This window comes from Camelina sativa, chromosome 6 (genome assembly GCF_000633955.1).
Source record: "Camelina sativa cultivar DH55 chromosome 6, Cs, whole genome shotgun sequence".
Classification (NCBI taxonomy): Eukaryota; Viridiplantae; Streptophyta; class Magnoliopsida; order Brassicales; family Brassicaceae; genus Camelina; species Camelina sativa.
The window spans coordinates 12,490,567-12,516,191 of NC_025690.1; the positions used below are offsets into that span (position 1 = coordinate 12,490,567).

The 25,625-nt window shown below is 33.6% G+C and overlaps 5 protein-coding genes across 6 annotated transcripts; 2 read left to right on the forward strand and 3 right to left on the reverse strand.

Annotated features, from left to right (window-relative positions):
* On the reverse strand, positions 91–2,387 carry LOC104791063 (probable ubiquitin-like-specific protease 2A). Of its 2 annotated transcripts, none has more exons than XM_010516864.2 (7): positions 2,229–2,387; positions 1,517–1,754; positions 1,252–1,413; positions 1,041–1,169; positions 850–931; positions 659–769; positions 91–553 (listed from the first exon to the last, which is right to left on the reverse strand). In XM_010516864.2, exons 1-7 carry the CDS (start codon positions 2,302–2,304, stop codon positions 476–478), a joined length of 876 nt encoding a protein of 291 aa, XP_010515166.1. In that variant the 5' UTR covers positions 2,305–2,387; the 3' UTR covers positions 91–475. The 2 variants fall into 2 exon arrangements, with proteins under 2 accessions (XP_010515166.1, XP_010515165.1); XM_010516863.2 differs by having other exon boundaries at positions 1,252–1,425.
* On the forward strand, positions 3,421–4,149 carry LOC104791064. The gene is made up of 2 exons (XM_010516865.2): positions 3,421–3,568; positions 3,732–4,149. The coding sequence occupies exons 1-2, from the start codon at positions 3,475–3,477 to the stop codon at positions 4,013–4,015; spliced, it is 378 nt and encodes a 125-aa protein (XP_010515167.1). The 5' UTR covers positions 3,421–3,474; the 3' UTR covers positions 4,016–4,149.
* On the forward strand, positions 4,593–8,046 carry LOC104791066 (protein PLASTID TRANSCRIPTIONALLY ACTIVE 10). The gene is made up of 12 exons (XM_010516866.2): positions 4,593–5,389; positions 5,516–5,575; positions 5,664–5,693; positions 5,771–5,844; positions 5,990–6,071; positions 6,156–6,229; positions 6,352–6,418; positions 6,507–6,599; positions 6,715–6,891; positions 6,970–7,020; positions 7,246–7,397; positions 7,480–8,046. The coding sequence occupies exons 1-12, from the start codon at positions 4,646–4,648 to the stop codon at positions 7,901–7,903; spliced, it is 2,028 nt and encodes a 675-aa protein (XP_010515168.1). The 5' UTR covers positions 4,593–4,645; the 3' UTR covers positions 7,904–8,046.
* Positions 8,346–13,730, reverse strand: LOC104698965 (polyadenylate-binding protein 1-like). Its single transcript, XM_010414333.1, has 21 exons — positions 13,697–13,730; positions 13,474–13,556; positions 13,258–13,368; positions 12,920–13,168; positions 12,719–12,810; positions 12,421–12,496; positions 12,173–12,240; positions 11,978–12,095; positions 11,758–11,846; positions 11,611–11,634; positions 11,418–11,505; positions 11,227–11,294; positions 11,025–11,145; positions 10,828–10,913; positions 10,690–10,713; positions 10,502–10,589; positions 10,244–10,311; positions 10,040–10,157; positions 8,766–8,854; positions 8,640–8,663; positions 8,346–8,532 (listed from the first exon to the last, which is right to left on the reverse strand). The coding sequence occupies exons 1-21, from the start codon at positions 13,728–13,730 to the stop codon at positions 8,346–8,348; spliced, it is 1,905 nt and encodes a 634-aa protein (XP_010412635.1).
* Positions 16,797–18,232, reverse strand: LOC104791067. Its single transcript, XM_010516867.2, has one exon. It carries the CDS (start codon positions 17,997–17,999, stop codon positions 17,112–17,114), a length of 888 nt encoding a protein of 295 aa, XP_010515169.1. The 5' UTR covers positions 18,000–18,232; the 3' UTR covers positions 16,797–17,111.

Consider the following 25,625-nt stretch of genomic DNA (forward strand, 5'->3'; position numbering starts at 1 on the left):
ATTAGTGACTACAGAGCCAGATACCAAACTGATTTCTCTATATTAGGAGTGATGAAAAACAGATTAACAAAATCTGATTCAGCAGCTGACCACTGTTTCAACTTTAGATACGAATTACAGATGCTAAAAATAGATACTTTCATCTTCCTAAGGTTCAGAATTTTTCCATTTATATATCTGAACTAATCAATGATGCAAAAGATATTAATTGGTTGCCGCTAAACAAGATTAACAACAGGAAGCCCCCGGAAAAAAGCATAACAACAGTTTGATAGATGTATCAAAGAACACGCATAGAAGAAAAAAACTCTTAGATTCCTCCTGATGAAGTTTGAGATTCCATACCAACTGGTAACTTATTCAGAATCTCTGTACTCTTTTGAATCTTTCCAAATTCATCTTCTCATATTCAAAGCTGGACCTAATCTTCTGCGCTATGCTGATGTGTTAAAGCCATTAGAAATTATCTCTTCAGTCAATGAATGGTTCCTAAAGAATCAAGCTTGTCACAGAACTCTTCCAAGTCTTTATGGCTAAACCAATCCTCTTTCATCTGCAAATCATAAGCGAAACCGGGCGGGACATTTCAAGATCCACCAAAAACAAAATGCCACTTATCGTAAACAACTATAAAATGTTCATAGAATGGTAAACTTACAAAATATGGCATATCATCAACGCTGAATTTCTCAGGGGCATCTTCTATGAACCGCTGGATGTAGTAGAGGACAAAGCTCCCACATTCCACATCATTTGTCTGCTGCGGAACCTGCAATAATGATAAGTCGATCCAATTCTGAGACACAAGAATCAAGAAATATATCCAACTTGGTAGATGCACTCAATTACCACTGGCACATGGAGCGGGATTTCATCAACCAATCTTTGGTCTTCAGTTCTTCCTTCGGTTCTATACATGTCCAACACAAACCTGAAATCAAAGAAGAAGCACAAACATATTATCTATCACACAAGCGTTTACACAACAATATCATTCTTCTTTGCTGAAGATTGGAAAAAGAACAAGAGAGAGTACTCACTTTCTTATATCTGGTTCAAGCCGCTGTGAAGAGTCGGTTGTTTGTAGCGAATCAAGAAACAACATGCATGTGTTATCAGAATCAAGATCCTCCCCAAAATTGCAAAAGATCAACAAAGTCCAATGGCTCCTAAGGGAAATTAAAGAAAAATAGTCAAAACAGTTGCATTGCAAAAACCATTTCAAGAACATATACGGCAAAATTAACTCACCAGTAGACAATAGGAAGAAAAACATATTTCTTAGAGAAGATCTGCTTTGTCTTGATGGAATCAAAAACACTGCTTCGAATATTTTGGTTTTCGCTTTTGTACATACTGAACCATAAACAATCTAAGTAGACAAAAGAGTTCTTTTTCTCATCCGAGAAGCTCCTACATACATCCCTAATTCACATTACTCAAAAACTTAAGTAAACCAATAAGAAAAAGAACCCACAAATAAGCACAATGCTAGGTAAAAAAGAATATTGCTTACTCTAGGTAAGCTACAAATGCTTTGGAATTGAGTTTTTTCCGTAGCTTGGAAGCTAAATACTTGCACTTGATCCTTCGTTTAGACCTCCCACGGCGTGTGCATTCGTCATAGAAACAAGGTGCAGTCAATTTCAATATCTCTAACTCCTTGGCTCGCTTTGGTTTAGAAACACGCTTGTTCAAGACAGCAATATGCTTCCAACACGACCTGTGGTGTAAATACTCATCTTCCTCACAATCTGTAAATCAAAGAGACAATGTTGATCAAACCCCAAAAAAAAAAAACTTCACAAAATCAGAACTAGATATATAATACATTTCAAGAAACCATAGTCATAAAATCCCAAAATTTAAGCAAATGCCTGAAAAGTTCTCACTTGATACAATTCACCAAACCAGACCAAATTAGCCCTAAAACTCCAAATTTAGTAGCATTACTACAGAGAATGTACAAAGCACACAACACATGAATAGAAACAGTCTCTCGTCACTTGGAAAATTCCAGGAAAGGAAAAAAAAAACACACACACACAAACCAATTTCAAAGTTAAAATCGAAAACCCCCAAAAACCCTAATCTCCAAAATTGCGTAAAGCACGAAATTAGAAACCTTAGAAAACCCCCCCAGAAAAAGAAAAAAAAAAGACATTTGAATATATAAAAATCGAGGCAGAGAGAAGAAGAAGAAGAAAAGAGAAAGTGATTGAAATTACCATCAATAATAGTAACACGTCCAGGACTCGTGACGAATTTACTATTCGTAACTCGATTACTTCGTCTTCTCGACATTGATATCGATCAAAGGAAACAAAAAAATGGGTAGAGAGCTCTTCTCTTCTCTCTCAGTGTTTCTTCTCTTGCTGCTATTTTCCCTCTTCTCTTCTTCTCTTGTAAAACCTTTTTTTCTTTTTTTCCGAGTTAATATAGCAGACGGATTACGTAAAGGCTCTTTTGGCCGTTGATTCTATTTACTTTGTTTTTTTTAAGTCAACGACTCAATGGTCAAGATGATTTTGTGTCACTTTGGTTTCTGTTCTGTAGATATATTTACTGAATCTTTTTAAGTTTTGTCTAAATATTTTTTTCTTTACAGAAATTATTATTTTTTCCTTTTTTGGCAAAATATAGAATCAAATCATTAGTGTGATTCAATTTTTATTTTGAGTATCGATAATTCTTGAAAGAAATAAAATATCATTTTGTGGGGGAAAAAAAAAGAACACTCAAAAATAAACTAATATAGATCATCTGTGAAGAAATGCATCTTCTTTATTCATTTGTTTTCACTGGAATTAACTTGACATCTAGTTAAATACTAAATTTCATTTAATTTTATATCTGATAATTTTATTTCCCAATTATAAATCTAAGATTTTCAGTATAAATCTTATAAATATACATAATGTATTTACTGGTGTGACAAAAATAATTTTGATTTTGTGCTCAATATATGTACTATATATATATTTACATTACATTAATTATTGTAGGAATGCCATACAGTTAAAGACATTTGATCAAAATATCAAATTATATCTTTATAAGTTACTGAATATTATTATATCCTGTTTAAAAAAAACAATATTTTAGCCAATGCTAAAACGGGTACATTAATAAAAATTAATATTTTACATTAAATATATTTTTTCTTCTCTATAATGCTTTTAATACTAAATTTTATGGAATTTTTTTTTTGCTAATAATGAAAATGTGGTTTAATGGTTAAATCATACTAAGAGACGAAGGGCCCAGTATAATAGCATTAATTGGGCCGATGCTGGTTTCGGCTTAAAAGGAAACTGGTCTGACCCGACCCGACCCGACCTGTTCTGTTCCCGCTCTTTTTTATCAATCTGAAGCGCCAAAAAAAAAAAAAAAATCATTATTTTGTTGCCGTATTTTAGATTTCAACTCAAAGAAGAAGAAGAAGATCAGATCTAATTGAGTCGAGAGAGAGATATGTTTGGGAGGCTGAGACCGCCGCCATCTTCGCCTGACTGTTTGGAGAGATATCCGGCGAAAATCATCAAAGACGATCCTCTCTCCGTCTACGGTACTACCCTCTTTCCAATCTCAGATTTTACAGTTAAAGCCCTCGATTTCAAGATCCTGGATAATGAAATCAAGAGAAACCTAGAACTAATTTCATATAGAAGGGATCTACGTTTTCAAATCCTTTTGATTGAATCTTTAATTTTTTTTGTATGGCATTGTAGAGTCAACACTGTTGAAGCTTAAGCAAGGATCAAAACTGGAGACTTCATCAGAAACAGAGGGTGAAGAGAATCTGTCATTATCATCATCATCATCATCATCACCGTCTCAGGTCTTCTCTTCGGATACACAAATAGGAGACACTCATGATGCAATGGCTATAGAATCATGTGAAAGCTCGAAACAGTTAAAGAACAAGAAGAACCCATCAGTACTGTCCATGTTTTGCAAGTACAAGAATCAAGCTCAAGCACGAAACATGAAGACAGAGACGACTCAAGAGTGATTTGTAAACACATATCTCTCAAGTTCATATGTATTGATTGTACTTTGATTATGTTAATGTACAACTTAACTAGACAACTATGTTTTGTAAGGAGTCTATAGAAAAATAATGTAATATTTCCGTCTTCTATCACTCTTCTTGATGATGTCCTCAAATCATGACTTAGGTGAGGCAAGACACTAGATCAGATTTGACAGACTAGTTCATTTCTCATGTTTTATTGGCAACTGGCAAGCATATAGACAAAATCCCTTTAACCCTATGCCTATATCAAAACATATCTAAACATAATCATGTCTAGCTGTTTTCTAAATCACTGCATAAAATGACCTTTAGCCAAACCTTGTTGATAGTACTGATCAATTAAAAACATTTGGGGTCAAATTAATATGTTTGGATATATACGATGACTCATCCATATAATACACTTTATTCTTCAAATTTGAATTAGTACGGGCTTAACTGATCAATCAGAAATACGTAGGTTCGAAATCAAATAATGTCATAAATATGGGGGTAAATCAAAAACTTAACCTTTCTTCTTCGCTGTAAATGAAATGAAGCTTATCCACTCTTTCTCACTTCTTCACTCTCTTAAACCCTCAAAAACCCTGAAGAGAGGCGAATGGAATGATGCAGATTTGCCAAACCAATCTCAATTTCACCTTCCCCATTTCAAAAAACCCTAATTTCTGCAAACCCAAATCACTCTCCACCGGATTCCAATGGCTTCAACCTCGCCGCATTGACTTACCCCCTTGCCGCGGCTTCAGCTCCGACGAATTCCCCGTCGACGAGACGTTCCTCGAGAAATTCGGACCGAAGGACAAAGATACAGAGGACGAAGCTAGACGACGTAACTGGATCGAACGCGGTTGGGCTCCATGGGAAGAGGTTCTCACACCTGAAGCCGACTTCGCTCGTAAATCGCTTAACGAAGGTGAAGAGGTTCCGCTTCAGTCACCGGAGGCGATCGAGGCGTTTAAGATGCTGAGACCGTCGTATAGGAAGAAGAAGATTAAGGAGATGGGGATTACGGAGGATGAATGGTACGCTAAGCAGTTTGAGATTAGAGGTGATAAGCCTCCGCCTTTGGAGACGTCTTGGGCTGGTCCGATGGTTCTTAGGCAGATTCCGCCGCGTGATTGGCCGCCGAGAGGTTGGGAAGTTGATAGGAAGGAGCTTGAGTTTATTAGGGAAGCTCATAAGTTGATGGCTGAGAGGGTTTGGCTTGAGGATTTGGATAAGGATTTGAGGGTTGGTGAAGAGGCTGCTGTTGATAAGATGTGTTTGGAGAGGTTTAAGGTTTTCTTGAAACAGTATAGTGAATGGGTTGAAGCTAATACAGATAGGTTGGAGGAAGAATCTTACAAGGTTCGTTTTTTTATGATAGCTTTTTTGCTTACCTTCATTGTTAATGTTAGGTCTTACTGAGTGGTTTGAACAGTGAGACATCATTCGCTTAATGGCTAAGAGAATGAGTTTTTTGCTTTTATCCAGTATGATCAGGATTTTTATCCGGGTAGAAGGAAAAGAGGGAAGGATTATGAAGATGGGATGGTAAGAACACTACTCCTGACTTGATGATTTGACTCGTTTGCTAGGTGATAAACTGTTTGAAGTTAATTGCTTTTTTCTTTCTGTGCAGTATGAGCTTCCCTTTTACTATCCAGGGATGGTAAGGATCCTATTCCTAGGCCTTGTTTATTGTGAATATCGATCGGTTAGATGAGAAATATTGTAATGTCCCTGCAGATTTGTGAAGGCACAGTTACCACTCTGCATCTGTATCAGGGAGCATTTGTTGACATTGGAGGTGTTCATGAAGGGTATGTCTACGTGCTGTTAGTTTGTATATATAGCTAAATCATATGTGATTTTTGTACTTATAGGGTATATAAGCTGTCAAATGTTGTCTCTAGTGTCAAATGCTCTATGGGATAGTTTTGAGTTTATGTGTCTGTGCGTTTGCAGGTGGGTTCCAATAAAAGGTAATGACTGGTTTTGGATCCGGCATTTCATAAGAGTTGGGATGCATGTTATTGTTGAGATCACGGTAATCTTAAGGCACATTTCTCTTTCACATTAATAAAATCTGAATGGAAATTTTTTTATTCTCGTGTTTAATCTGTTCTTTCAGGCAAAAAGAGATCCATACCGGTTTCGGTTTCCGTTAGAGTTGCGCTTCGTCCATCCTAATATAGATCACATGATGTATGTAATTCATATGTCTTTCTTTCCTTTTCAAGTCCAGTAAAAATTGACATTGGTTCAGTCCTCAAATAGTCTTTGGTTATTGTATGTTTGTTGACTGTGTTTTTACAATCCTGCTCCAGCTTTAATAAGTTTGACTTCCCACCAATATTTCACCGTGATGGGGATACTAATCCAGATGAGATACGGGTTAGTAGAATCCTTTCCTAGAATGTCAATTAATTTTTTTTTTTTTTTTTGAAGTCTCTCCCTCTTTTTTAACACATTGTTTGTACAGCGAGATTGTGGAAGACCTCCTGAACCTAGAAAAGATCCAGGATCGAAACCAGAGGAGGAAGGGCTGCTCTCTGATCACCCGTATGTCGACAAGGTAATTTCCTGCGCAAAAGGGTTGGTTTTGAGTTTTCTGCTTTGTTTACTCGTTAGGTTTATATTGGCTTTCTAATTTTTGTGAAACCTTCAGCACATTTCTTTCCCGTTTGCAGCTGTGGCAAATACATGTAGCTGAGCAAATGATTTTGGATGATTACGAAGCTAACCCTGAAAAATACAAAGGCAAAAAACTATCAGAATTATCTGATGATGAAGACTTTGATGAACAAAAGGATATTGAGTATGGGGAAGCTTATTATAAGAAAACCAAATTGCCAAAAGTGATTCTGGTGAGAGTTTTTCTTCTGGTGTGTTCGTGACCCATATTGTCTTAAGCTTCCTGATGAAACGCTATCTTTTTCTGGCAGAAAACGAGTGTCAAGGAACTTGACTTAGAGGCTGCATTGACAGAGCGCCAGGTTTAAACCCTTTCACTACTTCTCGTCTCCAATTTCCCTTGACCCGCTGCTATGGCAATATTCTCATTTATCTTTCTTTATCATAGTTTTCCATTTCACACTGTCTTGGTAACTCCGATTAACTTCGTTGTCATAATTCCATCTAAGGTTTAGCACTTTGTATTTCAATTGTGAGGCTTCTTTTCATACTGATAGTGGTCAAATCTATCCTATTGTCTTCTGCAGCACCACAATAAACTAATGATGGAAGCTAAAGCCAGAGGAGAAGGATACAAAATCGACAAGCTTAGACGAAATATAGAGATGGACGAGTATGATTTCTTACACTGGCGCCGATCTATGGAGGAAAGAGAAGCATTGCTCAGAGATATCAGCTCGTAAGTGAAAAACTTAACTTATCAAAGTGAGAGAGCATGTTTTTTCGAAAAAAGTGTTGATGCTTGAGAATCTATGTTTCAGTCGTCAAGCACTTGGTTTACCATTGGAGGAACCAGGGAGGTATAAGCCAGGAAACTTCTTTGGGAAAGACCAGTACGATCCAACAAGTGCACTATACCAGTATGACTACTGGGGAGAGCCTAAGAACTCAGAGATTAGCAAGCAAGAGAGGATGAAGGATGCACACAACAAATCCATTGTTGGGAAAGGCAACGTGTGGTATGATATGTCTTATGATGATGCCATTAAGCAGACATTAGAGAAAAGAAAAGCTGAGCCTAACTTGGCGACTCAAGAAGAAGAAACAGAGTCTGAAAAAGAAGAAGAAGAAGACGATGACGATGATTTTGACGATTTTGACTATAGCATTCTGAGTGATGAGAGTAGCATCGGTTACCCGGAACAGCAACCTCTCGTTAACGGTACTCAAGTCTTAACAGATTGATGTTTGAACAGAAGTAAAAATAAGAATTTTTGAGTCTTCTTTGCACTTTTCTATTGTTTAATTGAAGAATACAATTGCATAGTATTTGAAGACTACCAATGATGATGGGGTTTAGCTATTATTTGATAGCTAAAACATTCTAATTAGTTTTTAATCATACCCAAATTAATATCTTACAAATTGTAGAATGAAGTGCTCTTTTGAACAAATATTGCGTAAGTTCTAAATTTGAGTTCGACTGAAATGTCTCTTCGACTAAGTAACTAGATAAAGTACATTAACTCCCACATTTGTTGTTTTTGTTGATATATAATTATGAGTTTATATAATAATGATTTTACATTCAAACTTGAGCATATTTTAACGGACGCTCAGACAAAAACCTTAGCTAGAACATCAGAAAACCCGAAGTAATTAAATAGTTGCATTGTATTATTAGGAGTTAAAAACAGCAAAGAGCTTCATCTTCTTCTATCAGAGTGTCGTCAGAGAAGGTAATCTTCTTACCGCAAGATGAGTCCAAGATTGCCTGCTTGTATACACCAAAGAGCTTCATTTTCCTAGTGGGTTTGGTCTCCAAATCATCTTCTTCTATCAGAAGGCTTTCTCGTCGTTGATAATCTTCATACCTGAAATAAACAAAAACCCTTGTGATCTCTCCCCATGTATACCAAAAATTTCACCCCATGTGCTCTTGATAACAAAACTCATAAGGCAAATAGTTAAAAAAGCTTACCAAAGCTTCTCTGCCAGGTCGTACCTAATTAACAAAAATAATATCATTAAACTTCTACAATGAGATCAAAACTCTAAGCAATACGTTCAAGAAACAAATCACCATAACATGGAAAAATTAATTTACTTGGGTCGGAGAGGGTATGGAGCTATCTCAGCCACGTCAAGAAAAACAAAATGACTCTGCAATCTTCCTTGGTTCTTCTTTTGCAGTGCCTACATTATGAAAGATTAAATCAGCTATGGGTACTTTCATAAGTATACACTACTTTTCAAATGAATACTTAAATACTTTTCATCATTTTACTATGATATGGATCGTGGTATCATGTAGACCATGAAGCCTTAACTTATTATTAGATTATTAGGTTTCCTTTTCATAATTAGATTAAGGCTTTGGAATATTTACTTATTAAGGTTTAGGTCGGTTGTACTAGGGTCTATAAAAGGACTCCTTATGCTAATGAGAATATCAAGCCCTAAGAATTAACCTTAATCTCTAAGAGAGAATTAGGGTTAAGAGGGAGCTAAGCTTTCAATCGTTTCTTAGTTCTCAAGCAAATAGTTGGTCCGTAACATTTGGTATCAGAGCGGAACGATCCTATGAAGGGAGCTGAGCCGTTCGATCTGATGGGAAATTTTGATAAGATATTCGATAAGCACTATGAAAAGATTATGGAGATGTTGGAGGAGTTCCAAGCAGACGTGATGGAGACGGTGACTTCAAAACCAGATCCGGTGTTGGTTGCGGTTCCGGTTTCAAAGATAGAGGAACCAAACCACATGAGGAGAGAGGAGGTGGAGAGAATGACTTCGAAACCATTGGTCGTGAAGACAACCGTGACGGCAACGTTAGGAGCTGAAGCTTCGGTTGAGCCGGAGATACGAGCTGTGTTAGAGCTAAAATCACCGACTCACATGGCGGAGGGGATCATCAACAAATCACTTCTTGCGATGGAGATTTAGGAGGAGGAGTCTCTACCTGAAGCTATGGCATTGAGGATTCAACAAGCAAAAGACATGAGACTTGAAAGACAAGTCGACGTGGAGGGAAGAGACGTAGAAGCTGATGGAGACAAACCGGAGCTTTAGGACAAGCTCCTAATCGAGGAGGGGAGTAATGATACGGATCGTGGTACACGTAGACCATGAACCCTTAACTTATTATTAGATTATTAGGTTTCCTTTTCATAATTAGATTAAGGCTTTGGAATATTTACTTATTAAGGTTTAGGTCGGTGGTACTAGGGTCTATAAAAGGACTCCTTATGCTAATGAGAATATCAAGTCCCAAGAATTAACCTTAATCTCTAAGAGAGAATTAGGGTTAAGAGGGAGCTAAGCTTTCAATCGTTTCTTAGTTCTCAAGCAAATAGATGGTCCGTAACATACTACTCTCACCTTCTTTGCTTCGTTAGCAGAAGCAAACTCAACAAAGCCACAACCCACATGCTTACCCATGTGGTTTACAATAAGCCGAACACTAAAAACTTCTCCAACATCTTTGAAGAAATCGATGCTGTAAAAATGGAAGATAAAATATCAGCCGCCATGAAAAACTTGCTCCAAGAACGAATGATGAAAATATATGTATGTGCTACTTACATATGTTGTATTTTAATTTTCAATGGGAGATTGGCAATATAGAGCGTCTTTTTTCTTACGGCAACTTCCTGAATTTAAATAGCCAAGTGTGTTAGCACGACTCTTAAGGAGGAAAAGGACTTAAATTGCATATCAACAAAATGTAGATTCATCCCTAGAGTAAGTCATCTTTCGCCTTTGTGGCAATAGTTCAGTTATTACACCGCTAAAGCGTTTCCTCTGAAGCATGATTTATTTCAAGATAATAAGAAGAGGTACCTCAACAAAATTGGGAGTTTCATCAAGTCCTTCCATTGTCTCATCTTCTTCTATCAGAAGGCTTTCTTGTCGAATGTAGTCTTCATACCTGGAATATCAAAAACCCTTGTGATCTCTCCATCCATGTATACCAAAAACATCACCCAACGTGCTCTTGATAATAAACTTATGAGGCTTACATCCCTTACCAAACTTTGTGATCTATGCAATACCTAAATTAACAAAAATAATAGAGTTAGTCTTCTGTAATGCCATCAAAACTCTAGCAATAAGTTACAACCAGTGTTACAGAAACAAATCTCCCTAACATGGTAAAATTGATTTACTTGGGTCGTAGAGAGTATGGAGCTGCCTTAGCCACATCTAGATGAATCTTGCGATTGAGCAAATATTCACTATCCTTTTCCAGCGCCTACAGTATAAAAATTTAGTCAGCAATCGTACTTAGAAATAACTACTTATATATTCTCCGTCGTGATAGTATACACTACTTTTTTCATCATCAATATTAAACTAATCGCACCTTGTTTGCATCATTAGCAGAAGAAAACTCAACAAAGGCATTGTGAAATAATTGCTTGCCCTTGTGGTTTACAGCAAGTCGGACATGAACAATTGTTGCGACATCTTTGAAGAAATTGATGCTGTAAAAATGGAGGATAAAGTATTTAGTCATGAAAAAAATTGATCCAAGAACGGAAGAGGAAATTAAAGGTGTTACTTACATATCTGATATTTTAGCTTGGTTAGGGAAATGGGAAACACAGAGCGTCTTCTTTCTTACAACAACTGCCTGAATTCAAGAGCCAAGTTTGTTAGAACTGACTCTTAAAGAGAAAATGACTTTAACTGCATAACAACAAAAAGTAGCCTCATCTAAAAAGATTCATCCCTACTAATAAAGTAGAAGGGGTACCTGAACAAAAATGTGAGTTTCATCAAGTCCTTCCATTGTCTCATCTTCTACTACCAGACGGCTTTCTCTTAAAAGGTAGTCTTCGTACCTGGAATATCAAAAACTCTTGTGATCTCTCCCCATGTACACCAAAAACTTCACCCAGTGTGCTCATGATAAACAAAGTCAAGAGGTAAATAGTTAAATCTCTTACCAAAGCTTCTCTACAAGGTTGCACCTAATTAACAAAAAGAATAATAGCGTTAGTCTTCTTCTGTAATGGCATCAGAACTATAGCAATAAGTTACAACCAAAGGTAACATTAAAAAATATCCATAACATGGAAAATCAATTTAATTACTTGGATCGCGGAGAGTATGGAGCTGTCTTAGCCACATCAAGAAAAATCCTGTGATCGTGCAAATATTCACCATTCTTCTCTTCCAGCGCCTACAGTATGTAAGACTTAATCAGAAATCGTACTTTCAAATAACTACTTATAGATTCTTCATTTTAAGTATACACTTTTCAAATTACATTAATACTATAATTTTTCATCATTACCACAAAACTACCCTCACCTTCTTTGCTACGCAAGGAGAAGCAAACTCAACAAAACCATAGCCCACATGCTTACCCTCGGGGTTTACAATAAGTCGAAGACTAACAACTTCTCCAACATCTTGGAAAAAATTGATGCTGAAAAAAATGGAGGATAAAATATCAGTTTTGGTCCGAGAAGGAAAGTGAGAATTTATAAGGTGTTACGCACTTACATATGTGATAATTTAGTTTGGGGAGAGAGATTGGCAACAAAGAGCGTCTTTCTTATTTTTGCAACTGTCTGAATAAATTTAACAGCCAAGTGTGTTAGCATGAATATAGAATTGAACCGAATAGGAGAAAAAGGAGTTTAATTGCATAACAAAAAAAAGTATGACTCATGTAAAGATTCAGCCCAAGAAATAAGCCTAAGCGTTTCTTCTGAGCCTGGCAAATTTTGAAGTATTATAAGAAGAGGTACCTCAACAAAGTAGGGAGGTGTTTCCTCTTCGTCTTCTTCTATGGGAAGGCTTTCTTGTCGAAGGTGGTCTATGTTCCTGGAATAACAAAAACCCTAGCTAGTGATCTCTCCATGCATATCAATAACTTCACCTAATGTGGTATTGGTAACAAAGAGCAAAATAGTTGAATCCCTTACCAAACCTTGTGATATAGGCAATACCTAATTAAAGAAAAACCATAGCGTTAAATCTTGGGTAATGGCATAGCAATAACAAGAATAGAGAAACAAATCGTCATAACATGGGGAATCAATTTACTTGGGTCGTGGAGGGTAGGGAGCAATCTCAGCCACGAGAAGAAGAGTAATATTATTACCGCACCAAAGTTTACCATTCTTCATTTCCTGCGCCTGCAGTAGAATCAGAAATACTAGTAAATTGTTGACATCACAAGTATACATACATACACTAGATTTCAAATACATTTCATCATTAAACTATTATAAACTAATCTCTCACCTTCTTTGCTTCGTTAGCAGAAGCAAACTCAACAAAGCCACTGGAAGTACGCTTACCCTCGTGGTTTAAAGTAAGTTGAACACTAACAACTTGTCCAAAATCTTTGAAGAAATTTATGATATCTGACATATCAAGACCGACAGCGAGATGGTCAACAAAGAGCGTCTTTTTTCTTACTACTAATGATGCAATTGACTTTAAGAAATCGGGAGTTTCATCAAGTCTTTCCACAGTCTCCTCCTCCTCCTCCTGTTACATATCTAATTCATTTAGGATAACAAAAACAACAAGATGCTTAATTGAACATAATACAAGATTTAGATTTTCAAAAATTATACCTTCACTGGAATTAAATTATTAGCCTGGTCAGAATTTGTCTCCAACAACAACTCGACCCTTCCTTTGATCTGATGCTGGAGACTATCATCAGAAAATACTTTCGTTGTCTCCTGTTACATGAATGATCGACAGATCGAGTAGCCATTATTAGAACATAGTGTACGTAAAGAACAAGAGGATCGAATCCGACCAGCTTAGTGTTAGGTTGCTGTTACCTTCTCCTCCTCCTCGGATATTTCCTTATGTTTTTTCAGAATCGGATTGGTCTCCAGAACATCATCTTTGAGCTCTCGCTTACCTTAAGAAAAAGAGCAGCAGCAGCAGCAACAAAGGTTAAAACTCAACAACAACCTCTTCAGCTGGAGTAGCCGAGACATGTTTATTTATTTATAAAACATAAGATAAAGAGAGAGCCACCCAGCAGCAGCAGACACAAACCCAATAAATTAGCTTTGCCGGGCGAATTGTCCATGGAGAAGATAAAAACAGCTACGTTTATTTTTCCGGCAAGAGTTTGATGAGGCAGCAATAAGTTTATCGAGAGAGCAGTAATAAAAAGTGAAGAGGTTTTTACTTTTTTTACTCGTTAAAGGTTTTCTCTCTTATTTGTGGGCCTTAAGGGGCTGCGGCCTACTTTTATTATTCTAACGAAGCAAAAGTCGGCCCACATTTTTTCTGAGTCATGAGAGTAGAGTAGTATCGGTTACTCAGAAGTCAGAACAGCAACCTCTTCTTGTTTAACGGTACTCAAGTTCTCACAGATTGATGTTTAAACGAAAGTAAAAATAAGAAATTTTTGAGGTTGACTTTCGATTGAAGAGAGCACTTTGCTTAATAACATAATATGATGATTTGATCATTTATTAATTACACTAACAATACAATATGATCCATAATATGTACTAGTCACTTATTTCAACAATCGAAGGAAGCTTTGATAATGTTGATCTTACATTCAATCATTTGGGGATAAGTTTATTGCGTTAGATCATCCAATCTGCAGTAAACACAAGAATACATATAACTAATTAAACGCTAGACTATATTAGTAATGTGTGTGTGTTTTCTCGTGGATTCTCTTGTAGTCTTGTGAGTGGTTAAACTCACCAAAACGTACTTGTAGTCAGCGTGTGTGCGCTATCGAGTATATATTCTCGTGAAGCTGTGCTTTTTAGGTCCAGAAGACTAGAGAGAGTCCCAGTTTGATTCTTATTGAGTCCGTCGATTATGATTAGCTAACAAATAGGAAGAAAAAAAAAAGAATAAAGGTTCATGGAAATTCTGATAGTCTAGAGGTGAGTAACTTGATTTTCAGTTTTAGCTTAGTTGATTGATGCCTACAGCTTTTATTTTAAATCAATGTTACTAATTATTTTTGTTAATAATCAAAAAACAAAATTAAAATGACCCCTAATTAAATACAAGCAAATCTTGCTATTTAAAACAAATAATGTGGATCTAAACTGGTATTTTTGTACTCATGAATTGTGTCATTGTCTATTAGGTTTGATTTATTTGATAGTTTATTCATTTCTTCTCTTATCAGGAGATAGTAAATTCAACTTCTTAATAACTGGCCATACATTTGGAATTTGGTACACCGTTGAAACGTTATGAATCTGACGTTTTCGTTTTTGTCAATCTGGAACTGATGTTATAGATATACATACACTGGTCCATGTGGCATTTCCTTTATTGCATAGATGATATAGATGTCCCCCACGTATATCATTAGATATTGCACTTTTACCGCAAGTGTAGACTTGTAGCCTGTAGTACATTCAAAACTGTAGTACAACATTCATTCTTCACCCTCTCTTTTTTTCTTTGTTTTCTTTTGCTCGGACGTATCACGTTTCTATTGGCTCATTACTTTGTTTTATTCCTTTGTTTCATCAAAATGTGCGTGCCGACGAAAGAAAACAAAAAAAAATTGAGTTCGACAGAAATGCCTCTTCGAGACTTNAAATTTTTGAGGTTGACTTTCGATTGAAGAGAGCACTTTGCTTAATAACATAATATGATGATTTGATCATTTATTAATTACACTAACAATACAATATGATCCATAATATGTACTAGTCACTTATTTCAACAATCGAAGGAAGCTTTGATAATGTTGATCTTACATTCAATCATTTGGGGATAAGTTTATTGCGTTAGATCATCCAATCTGCAGTAAACACAAGAATACATATAACTAATTAAACGCTAGACTATATTAGTAATGTGTGTGTGTTTTCTCGTGGATTCTCTTGTAGTCTTGTGAGTGGTTAAACTCACCAAAACGTACTTGTAGTCAGCGTGTGTGCGCTATCGAGTATATATTCTCGTGAAGCTGTGCTTTTTAGGTCCAGAAGACTAGAGAGAGTCCCAGTTTGATTCTTATTGAGTCCGTCGATTATGATTAGCTAACAAATAGGAAGAAAAAAAAAAGAATAAAGGTTCATGGAAATTCTGATAGTCTAGAGGTGAGTAACTTGATTTTCAGTTTTAGCTTAGTTGATTGATGCCTACAGCTTTTATTTTAAATCAATGTTACTAATTATTTTTGTTAATAATCAAAAAACAAAATTAAAATGACCCCTAATTAAATACAAGCAAATCTTGCTATTTAAAACAAATAATGTGGATCTAAACTGGTATTTTTGTACTCATGAATTGTGTCATTGTCTATTAGGTTTGATTTATTTGATAGTTTATTCATTTCTTCTCTTATCAGGAGATAGTAAATTCAACTTCTTAATAACTGGCCATACATTTGGAATTTGGTACACCGTTGAAACGTTATGAATCTGACGTTTTCGTTTTTGTCAATCTGGAACTGATGTTATAGATATACATACACTGGTCCATGTGGCATTTCCTTTATTGCATAGATGATATAGATGTCCCCCACGTATATCATTAGATATTGCACTTTTACCGCAAGTGTAGACTTGTAGCCTGTAGTACATTCAAAACTGTAGTACAACATTCATTCTTCACCCTCTCTTTTTTTCTTTGTTTTCTTTTGCTCGGACGTATCACGTTTCTATTGGCTCATTACTTTGTTTTATTCCTTTGTTTCATCAAAATGTGCGTGCCGACGAAAGAAAACAAAAAAAAATTGAGTTCGACAGAAATGCCTCTTCGAGACTTCAAGTAAGTAGCTAAAGTAAAGTAATTCTGTACATAAAAAAGAGAGACTATTTCCACATTTCTTGTCGTTCACATAAAATTATGAGTTTATATATTGAATGGTGAATTACATCATTCAAATAGTTAAAAATAATTGAGCGTTTTAACATAGTTATCATGCTAATCGATAAAATCTATGTACCGGTTCAATCATATAACATTGTTTCAAACCCGGTACGGTCAGATATATTTGTAGTGATTAAGACAGTAGGTTTAAACGTTTTGGACCACTTTTGGATTTTGCATGGTTGGACGATCGATCACTCGATTCACTCGGACCGTGTAATTTCCGCCCGTCCTCGCGGTGAAATCTGACAAAAACACATCTGATATATGTGGCAACGCGTACCGACGACAAAACGCATTCAATACTTACAATTTTATTTCCTTCATTAATTATCTTTAAACAATAAGCTCGAATTTAGCATCACACATGCGTTAAGAAGGAAACAAAAGAAGAAAGAAAGAAAGGTGGATTTTTACAAGAACTCTAAGCAAAATATATATTATAAGAAACAAGCAGAACAAAAGACGACATAGTTATAAGTTAAGCAATTAGAAATTTAATTAGTTGTCCGAATCCCATATGTTTTATGTTTCGTGGAGATCATTGTAATGTAACACGATCGAGACCGTTCGTCGTCGATGGTGCACTATAGCTGATCTAATGGTGTCAAAGGCACAAAGCGGCCTTAACGTCGAGCCTCCAAGCAAAACCACCACCGTCCATTCTCCACACGTCGCAAGGCACCGTGAGTGTAGAGCCTCTCTCGCGATTTTGACACGTGTGGTGTAGTTTCACTTTGCATGTGAATCCAGGAGACGTTAGCATCGGCCTCTCCCTCATCACCAACTGTACGATCACGTGAAAACTATCGCCGCTAGTTATCTCAGGTGAACCTTCTTCCACCGGAATGTTATCCCTAGCCATTTTCCGATAAGCGTCGTTCGTCCACGTGACTCTCCCCGAACCGTCGGATATGAAACCAGGACACGTGTCTCTCACAAGATTCATCTTCCTCTCTTCATCTGACCTCCCTAGGCCGTAACCGTCAATCCAAGCGTCCGTTACACGTTCCACCGTCATACACGACGAAATCACCACCGTCCTCCGCACAACCTCGGCCTTTTGATAAGCCGGAGTAAACATCCCGCCGCCGTTGCCGAAACTCAACCATAATGGACCCTGCCGCTTCTGCTTCTCCACCGCCATCAGATCCGTAAACGCAGGTTTCTCCGGTAAAAGAGAAAGAGTCACCGCATTAGCACCGCCGTGAGTAACGGATTTCTCCGATGTCTTCCGCCGGGTGCACCATTTAGCGTTACTACCACCGTTCTCCTTACTCTGATGACATTTCCTCTTTCTTTTACCAGCTCTAAAAGAAACGTCTGAGCTTCCACTGCCGCTATCACCGCTGGATACAGGCTTTACTCTGCCGTCACTGGCTGGTTTAGGAGCAATGGGACGAAAACGAAGCATGATACGATCTGCTTTGGAAAGATCGTACGGTCCAGAGCCAATGGCGTACCTAGCTATGCAACACCCTCCCCTACCGTCCATTTTTATCTCTATCACTCGAGATGTTTGTGTAAAGATATGTTTGAGAATAAGCTTCTCTACTTGAGCTGAAGAACACTAAGCAGAGACTGTAAGGCCTTTATAACGTCTGTGAGGACACGTATAGGAGTCTACACGCGTTGTGATTTGTACACGTGTCCTAGCCTGCACGTTTGTGGTTGTGTTTGGTCTAGAAGACGCTAATAAGGGTTTTGGGGTGCACATGTAAAGTTTTTCTTTTCTTTTTTTTTGCCTAAGTTATTCTCCCAACTCTAACCATTACTTAGTTTTACCTTAAAATGAAAAGGAAAAAAGAGTAGATTTTATATATATGCATTGCATTCTTAGCTTTTCTATAGTGGAGGTGAAAAGGTTTGGATATGCTTTGAGCTAGTGGTCGTTTCTCTTCTTATACCTCGAACAAAAAAATTATATAAGTAGATCTTTATATAATCACTCAAACGAAAATGATATTATTTAGTGTTGAAAATTCTTCGGAGGACAAGCGGGCTATGCAACCGCTTAATACCACCAAAATTTGAATACTTGTTTGAGTTTGTTCATCCATTCCGAAGGAATCCGGAGGAAGGCCAATTTTTGTTTTTTTTCTAAAACTACAGTTATTAACCATATTTGATGTTAAGATATGTACTCTAGAAATATCAATAACATATATCTATAGTCAAAATGAAAGGACGTGGTGGGTGTGAATGTGATAGTCTAAAAATTTTTCTGATGTTAGATTTCATCATGCAAATCCGTTCGACTAAAAGTTACATAAATGTCTTGTATACTTGAAAACCAAAGAAACATGTTGTAATAACAGTACTTACTACTATACGGATATCTCTTTTTTTTTAAATAATGTTAAATTAGATTCAAAGAAAATCGTTTTTACATCAAATGCATCAGTTTTATCGAGAGTTTGATGAAAACATGTTTACAATGCTTAAACCGTAAGACTTAAAAGTTGATCATATTAGGCGAGTAGCAAGCCAGGTAAGCAGTCCTTCCTTGTAACGTTGATCCTCGTAAGAAAATCGTTTCCCCTCCATTGTACTATACGGATATCATTATATCAAAGTATGTTGCTAGAAGAAAACATAATTCGTCTTGTATATTTATTTATTTATTCATTTAGGATCGATTTTTTAATTTATATTTTAAACCTCTATACTTGCAGATTGTTTGATGGATGAATAATTATAATGTAAATAACAAAACTGGAGTATTTATAATTAGTCTTAGAGGTATTGGTCACTTGAACTCAATTATTAACTACAGTGATATAAAATAATGACAGATTGTATAAGAAGGTTACGTCTGCGTAAATGGGGTATCAAAAGTTATCCATTATTTATTATGGAAGAAAGTCTTTTGTTTTGTTATTAATATATTTGTATTAACAATACAATTAAATCTTATAGGCTAATAGTTAATAAATGCGTAATTCGTTTCATGAATAATGAATTGGTCCGATGAACATGTTTATATATATCTTATACTCTTTTAATGTAAGGTTCTTTTAATATATCATATGGGCATTTTAAGTTTGAGAAACTGTATATTTCTAAGGAGCAATGCGCATGGTTTTGGTTATACCAACAAGGATATAAAGAGAAAAAATGCAAAAGATGGTTAACTTGAAAAGTTGTATGTATTATTACATTAAAACATTATATTTTTTAAAAAATATATAGTTTCTTTTTGCTTTCAGGTTTATTAAGCTCATCAAATTTTAGGTTCTAATAAAGATTAAGATGTATCATTAATATTCATTGAATTGCTTCGTTTTGGGCAACGTCAAAGAATTGTTAGGCAAAATCTAAAAAGGTATAGTTTGGTTAAAATGACAACATTCCTATGCTTGTGAACGAGTTAAGAATACTTTTCCATATATTTTGATACAAATTGATATATTACAAAACACTCATAATCAATCAGTCAAATTATTGGCTTTTTTCCATATGACCAAATTAAAAATCTAAAATAATTATAATATCATATACTTTAAAATAACTTTTCGAAGACATTACTTAAAATATACGAAGTGAGAATTCTTTTCTCAAAACTCCACTATAAAAGAGTTGTCACATAAGAAATATATATATAGTTTTTTTTTGTTTGCAATTGTCAATCAAGTGTATTTGATTAAGCGAAAGTTTCTAAAGAAAAATTAGATATCATCGTGAGTAGAATTTAAGAATTCTTTTCTCCCGGTGCTTATCAAAAACTATTTAATAAACTAGATATTGAATTCACGCTACGAGTAGGTTTATTTGATATGTTTTGATGAAAATTATATATGATTGATAACGATAATAAAATATTATCTTATAAAAAAATAAAATTAGTATTAAGGAAAATAATTAAATTTTAGATACACAATTTTTAAAAATATAAAAATTAGTTGTGTCATAAAATCAAATCTGATTAAAAAATCATGAATTTAACTCGACGTCAAGGCGAGGTGAATCAAACTGATGACCTCATATATCATAAATCATATCTTTGACCACCAGAAAAACGAAACGATTTAATCATCATGATCGCTACCACTTATGTTTTGGTGTTTTTTATTCAATGTTTTCTTATTTTTCATATTGTTTCTTGTCATTCTCATTGTCAAATTTTCTGGTAATTGTTATCGTTACTTTTACCGTTTGGTTCTTTGTTATACTCTTTTTCTTCTTCTTCCTCGTCAACTTCTTCACATTCTTCCACTGAAAAACCTTTCTTTAGAGTACCACACAACTTGTTAACCCTTCAAACTCCAACACCAAAATCATTTTTTTCTCATAAAAATAAAAAATAAGATAAATTTGAACCTTTTAAAAAGTTTCAATATTTATAATATTTTAAACTTTTAAAATTTTAAAATTATAATATTTAAAAACTTTTTAAAAGCTAAGAACTTTTAAAGTTTCAATATTTATAATATTTAAACTTGAAATTTTTTTAAATATTATAATATATTTTTTTGAAACTTTTAAAAGTTTTAATTTGATCAAATAAAAAACTGGATCAAACCGAATAAAACTTTTAAACTTGGACGTCTGATAAATCAAGTTTTCCTGCTCATTTGTTGGTTGAAGCATATTAATCTTATTTATACTGGTTCTGAACCATTGTCTAAAAATTTTATAGCCGATGTGGGATATTGTACATAGTTCTTTTATTTCCATAAATTTAAAATTTTTTTTTTCTAAAAAATTCTGGAAATTTTAAAAATGTTAATGAATGACATGTCAAATCTTGATAGATTATTTAAAACTGTTAAATTAGGGCTTTATTGTGGGCTTCCAACTCAAAAACAATTTAACAAAAACAATTCTTAATATATAAAATTCTGGAAATTTTTTAATTATTAATTAGTGAGGTGTCTAATCCCTATTGGTTGTTTAAAATCCTAGGTGTACAGCTTAAAAAGCTTATAGCTCCTACTTTTATTTAGTAAAGATTTATATAAACAACAACAATAACAAAAATTCTTTTTACACACTAAGCCATAAGAGCATTTGCATCGGTGATACTCAACAAATTGAGTTCTCAGATTTTATTTATTAATATCTTAATATAAACATATAATTCAATTAAATTTTATTTTATTTTTTAAAAATAAACCTATAAAATTATGACAAGTAGATATAAGACGGTCTGAAAGGGTCTAAAAGAGTCGGGGCAGAGACACTAGCTCTTTCTCTCTTCAGCTTTTCATTTGTTTTTTTTATTTTTTATTTGATAGACCCTCATTTTCATCCACCAATGTAAATGCTCTAAGAGCATCTATGTGGTAGTTTCTCTTATTTGTTTTGTTAATTAAAAATTAAAATGTAATAATAAAGAAACACAAAATTTGAGATACATTTCTTTTCTCTGAGAATCGATTCTCAGACATGTGTCAGTTTGTAATAAGTTAACTTTTTCCAAATTTATTATTTAAATATATAATCCTATTTTAAAAAATAATTAAAATATATTATTTTGAGCAACAAATGAGTGTTGCTGCAATGCAGGCGGTCTAAAAACGGTTTTTATTCGTAATATATTATTATGAAACTTAAGAGAACTTTACATCCATTAATATATAAAATATAAGTTTCCAACAATAAATTTAAATAAAAATAATAAAGAAATGTCAAATAAGGTTTAAATTATTAGGGTATGTGCAGTGGTGGATTCTCAAAAGAGTTTTTACCAATAAAAAATTAAAAATAATAAAAAGTTGGAGTGAAAACTGAGAATCGATTCTCAAATGAGAATTTTTGAGAACCCCATGAAAGACTACTTGTATTACATGGCAACATATGATTGGTTTAAATTTTTATTTTTCTTTTTAATTTTAATTAAATAACTAAATGATTGTCAAAAACAAAAAATAAATAACTAAACTAAATAATTGATTAAAATAATATATTTGAGAGATTATGAGAATTTCTCCCCACTTTTTATTAGCACAATCCAAAAGATGAGGATCGAATATAATTATAATCATTGACCAAGTCTCTGTGTAAAGCTAATGGCATCTTAAGTAAACTGAAAGTGAGTGTGACAAATTAGATCTCAAAGGGGACAAGATGATCTCATGCGTAAATGACCGTAAAGATTTAGTGACAATGAAGGTGACAAAAGAATAAAGATTTAGTGCCAATGGAGTTAGGTAATCGTTATTGAGACAAAGAAGGACCTAGGGACCCGCATGTATGTGCGTGATTGATTTCAAAAACTATGTTTAGTATAACGTTTGTAATATATTTTCTACATATAGAGTTATATTTATAGATATAATTATTTGTTAAATCATTTACAATTCAAACTTATATAAGTTTGGTGTCATTCAGTTTGTGATTTTTGAAATAATAAAAGTTTCAGCATAAAATTAAGATTCACAAAACAACATACCTGAATCTTACCGAATTAGTGATTAATCAGAATTATATAAAACTTGTAAATCATGAAACTGATAAAAACCATCAAAAAGATTAAAACTTCTCGAAACAAATGACATAAATTCTTAAGCGGGTCAAACCTGACCCGGTAGCCATACTCCATAAGGGGTATAATATTTTTTTATCTATAAAAACCCGTCCCTCGAAATCTTTAATAAATAATATTAAAATATATCTAAGATTTTATATTTTTTAATATGTTAATTTTGAAATTAAGGTCTTTGATATATGTTAGTCCTATATCAGAAATTTTCTATATGGAAAACTGAAAATTAGGATTTGCATAAGTTTAAATATTTTATAGTTTAAAATAAATTTAAGATGCCGTCAAATTGTTTTTTAAAAATTTTCTAATATCTATTTTTCAAAATTAATATTACTTTCTTTGGTTAAAAAAATTTAAACAATAAGGAATAATATTATTTATGTTTTTGAAAATATGATTTAAATATATATTTTTTACATCTCATGTTATAATATTTTATTATATTATAATACATAGGTTTTGAAAATAATTTTGAAACATGTAGAGGATAATATTTTATTGATATTTGAATAATATTTACCAATTTTAGAATTTATAGGAATAAAATATTATGTATATAAATAAATTGAATAGTGACTTGGCTTCATCATCAACCATTTGCATTGTTTTTTCCTCTGTTTCTCTGTTTTTTCTTTCCCTTTTGAACTACTGTTCTTTCTATTTTTCCGTTGTTATATCAGATGATAAAAAAAAAAAATTGAATAGCAATGATAGTTTTATGTAATATTATGGAATATTAAGGGCAAGTAATAAACTGGGCACCGAGTACTCTCGCGACGACACGTTAACTTTTCTTCAAAAATGTTTTTCTTTTAATATATAGGGGATATTATTAATAAATTATACTCTTATTACCTATTTATAGTATATAATTATTATGAGCTTAATCCTATTTAGCTTACAGTATATGCTTTTTAGAACCGTATAACATGCTAAGAGAATTCTTATGGATGAACTATGGAAAAACTTGGATACATCTTATGCATGAATCATGGAAAAACTGGATACGTATGTTGTACTTAAGCTTTGAAATCATTATAGTATATAATAAGCTTTGATATATTGTTTTGAAAATATTGTCTTTTCTGTTTTCTGAAGAACTTTTTAAAATAATTATATTTAACAATTCAGATTTGACAAATAACATTACTTGCTAGTTTGACAATTAATGATTTAGATGGCCAAGAATTTAATAGTTTGATGACGATATATAAGCCACTTGGTCTGTTTTAATGGCATATATCAACTTCAATCGTTCTTAACTTTCCAAATGCTAGCTTGTAATTTACTAGCATTTGGAAAAGTTAAGAACAATTCAAGAATTACAAATTCTAGTTCATAGTTTTAGATGAAATTTGAAAAAAAATTACAGAAAATCATATCAGTTTTCCTAAAATCTATCAAAATTCCAAATTTCCTAAATTCCATAAAATTCTCCCAAAATCATGGTTTTAGTACACCCTCTAGTGTATAAGAGATGTTTTCATAATGTCCAAGATATACTCATAGGAGTTTAAGTCAGTTTGTGTATAAGAGATGTTTTCTAGGAACCATATATTTTGTAAAAATGATCGGTGTATTTTCCTTTACTCCTTTAATAGATTATAGATGTTTGTTGGCTATAAGTGATCAATATAAGGTCTTTCTTCCTCTTTTTAATTTTAGCTTTTCAGAACTCTTTCGATTCTTATCAGTTCTATTATGATTAACACAACATTCTCTAAATTTTTATAAGTACGAAAAAACATCGAATTTAAAAAGAAAAGGGAATTTTATAAACTGTAGAAAACAAAAACTTCGTTATAATTTGAATTTTCATACTCTAACTGCTTCTTTAATCTGATTCATAATTAATATAAGGCTCAGAAGAAGAAGATCCAACCACACTTCTAAAGCACACCCTTGAGAATACTCATTACTTGCGGAAGAAGTTACTTGAGCAACATATAGGATTAATTTATAAATCACATATGACCCTCCTAAAACAATAATTGTGGGAAAATTTTAATAATTTTTGTACAAGTTTTGAAAGATACTTATTTAAAATAATATCAATGTAAGATAAACTATTAAATAATTAATTAATTCAATAAGCTACTAAATTCCTTTAAAAATATAAAATTATATTTTGTTATATTAATTTCAAACTTACTCGACGCGTGAGACATTATCTAGTATATACATAGTTACATACACATGAATTTTACAATATCTGATTAATTATTATATCTAAACTATTTTTTTTGTTCTCAAATATTATTGTGATGTACTTAAAACCTAAGAAATAGACATAAGTAACAACAATATAATGTAGAACAAAAAATAAATACAAATAAACAGAACTTTTGAGTTTGAGAACGAACATCTTTAAAGTGAGAGTCCAAATTTCTTTAAGGGATACAACAAAGGATGCAAATTGATTCGTCAGATAGCTAAATTAAATGATTTATTTTCTCAGCAAAAATATCAGATGAAAAAAAATTAACTGATCCTAATGTAAAATAAAGTTCATGACCAATAATGAAATGACAAAATCATTAAAAAGACAAATATATTCAAACTTCAATATGTCATAAAGTTTTCATTTTTCAATTTAATATTTTAGTGTATAAATGATAAAATGATTAAATATAA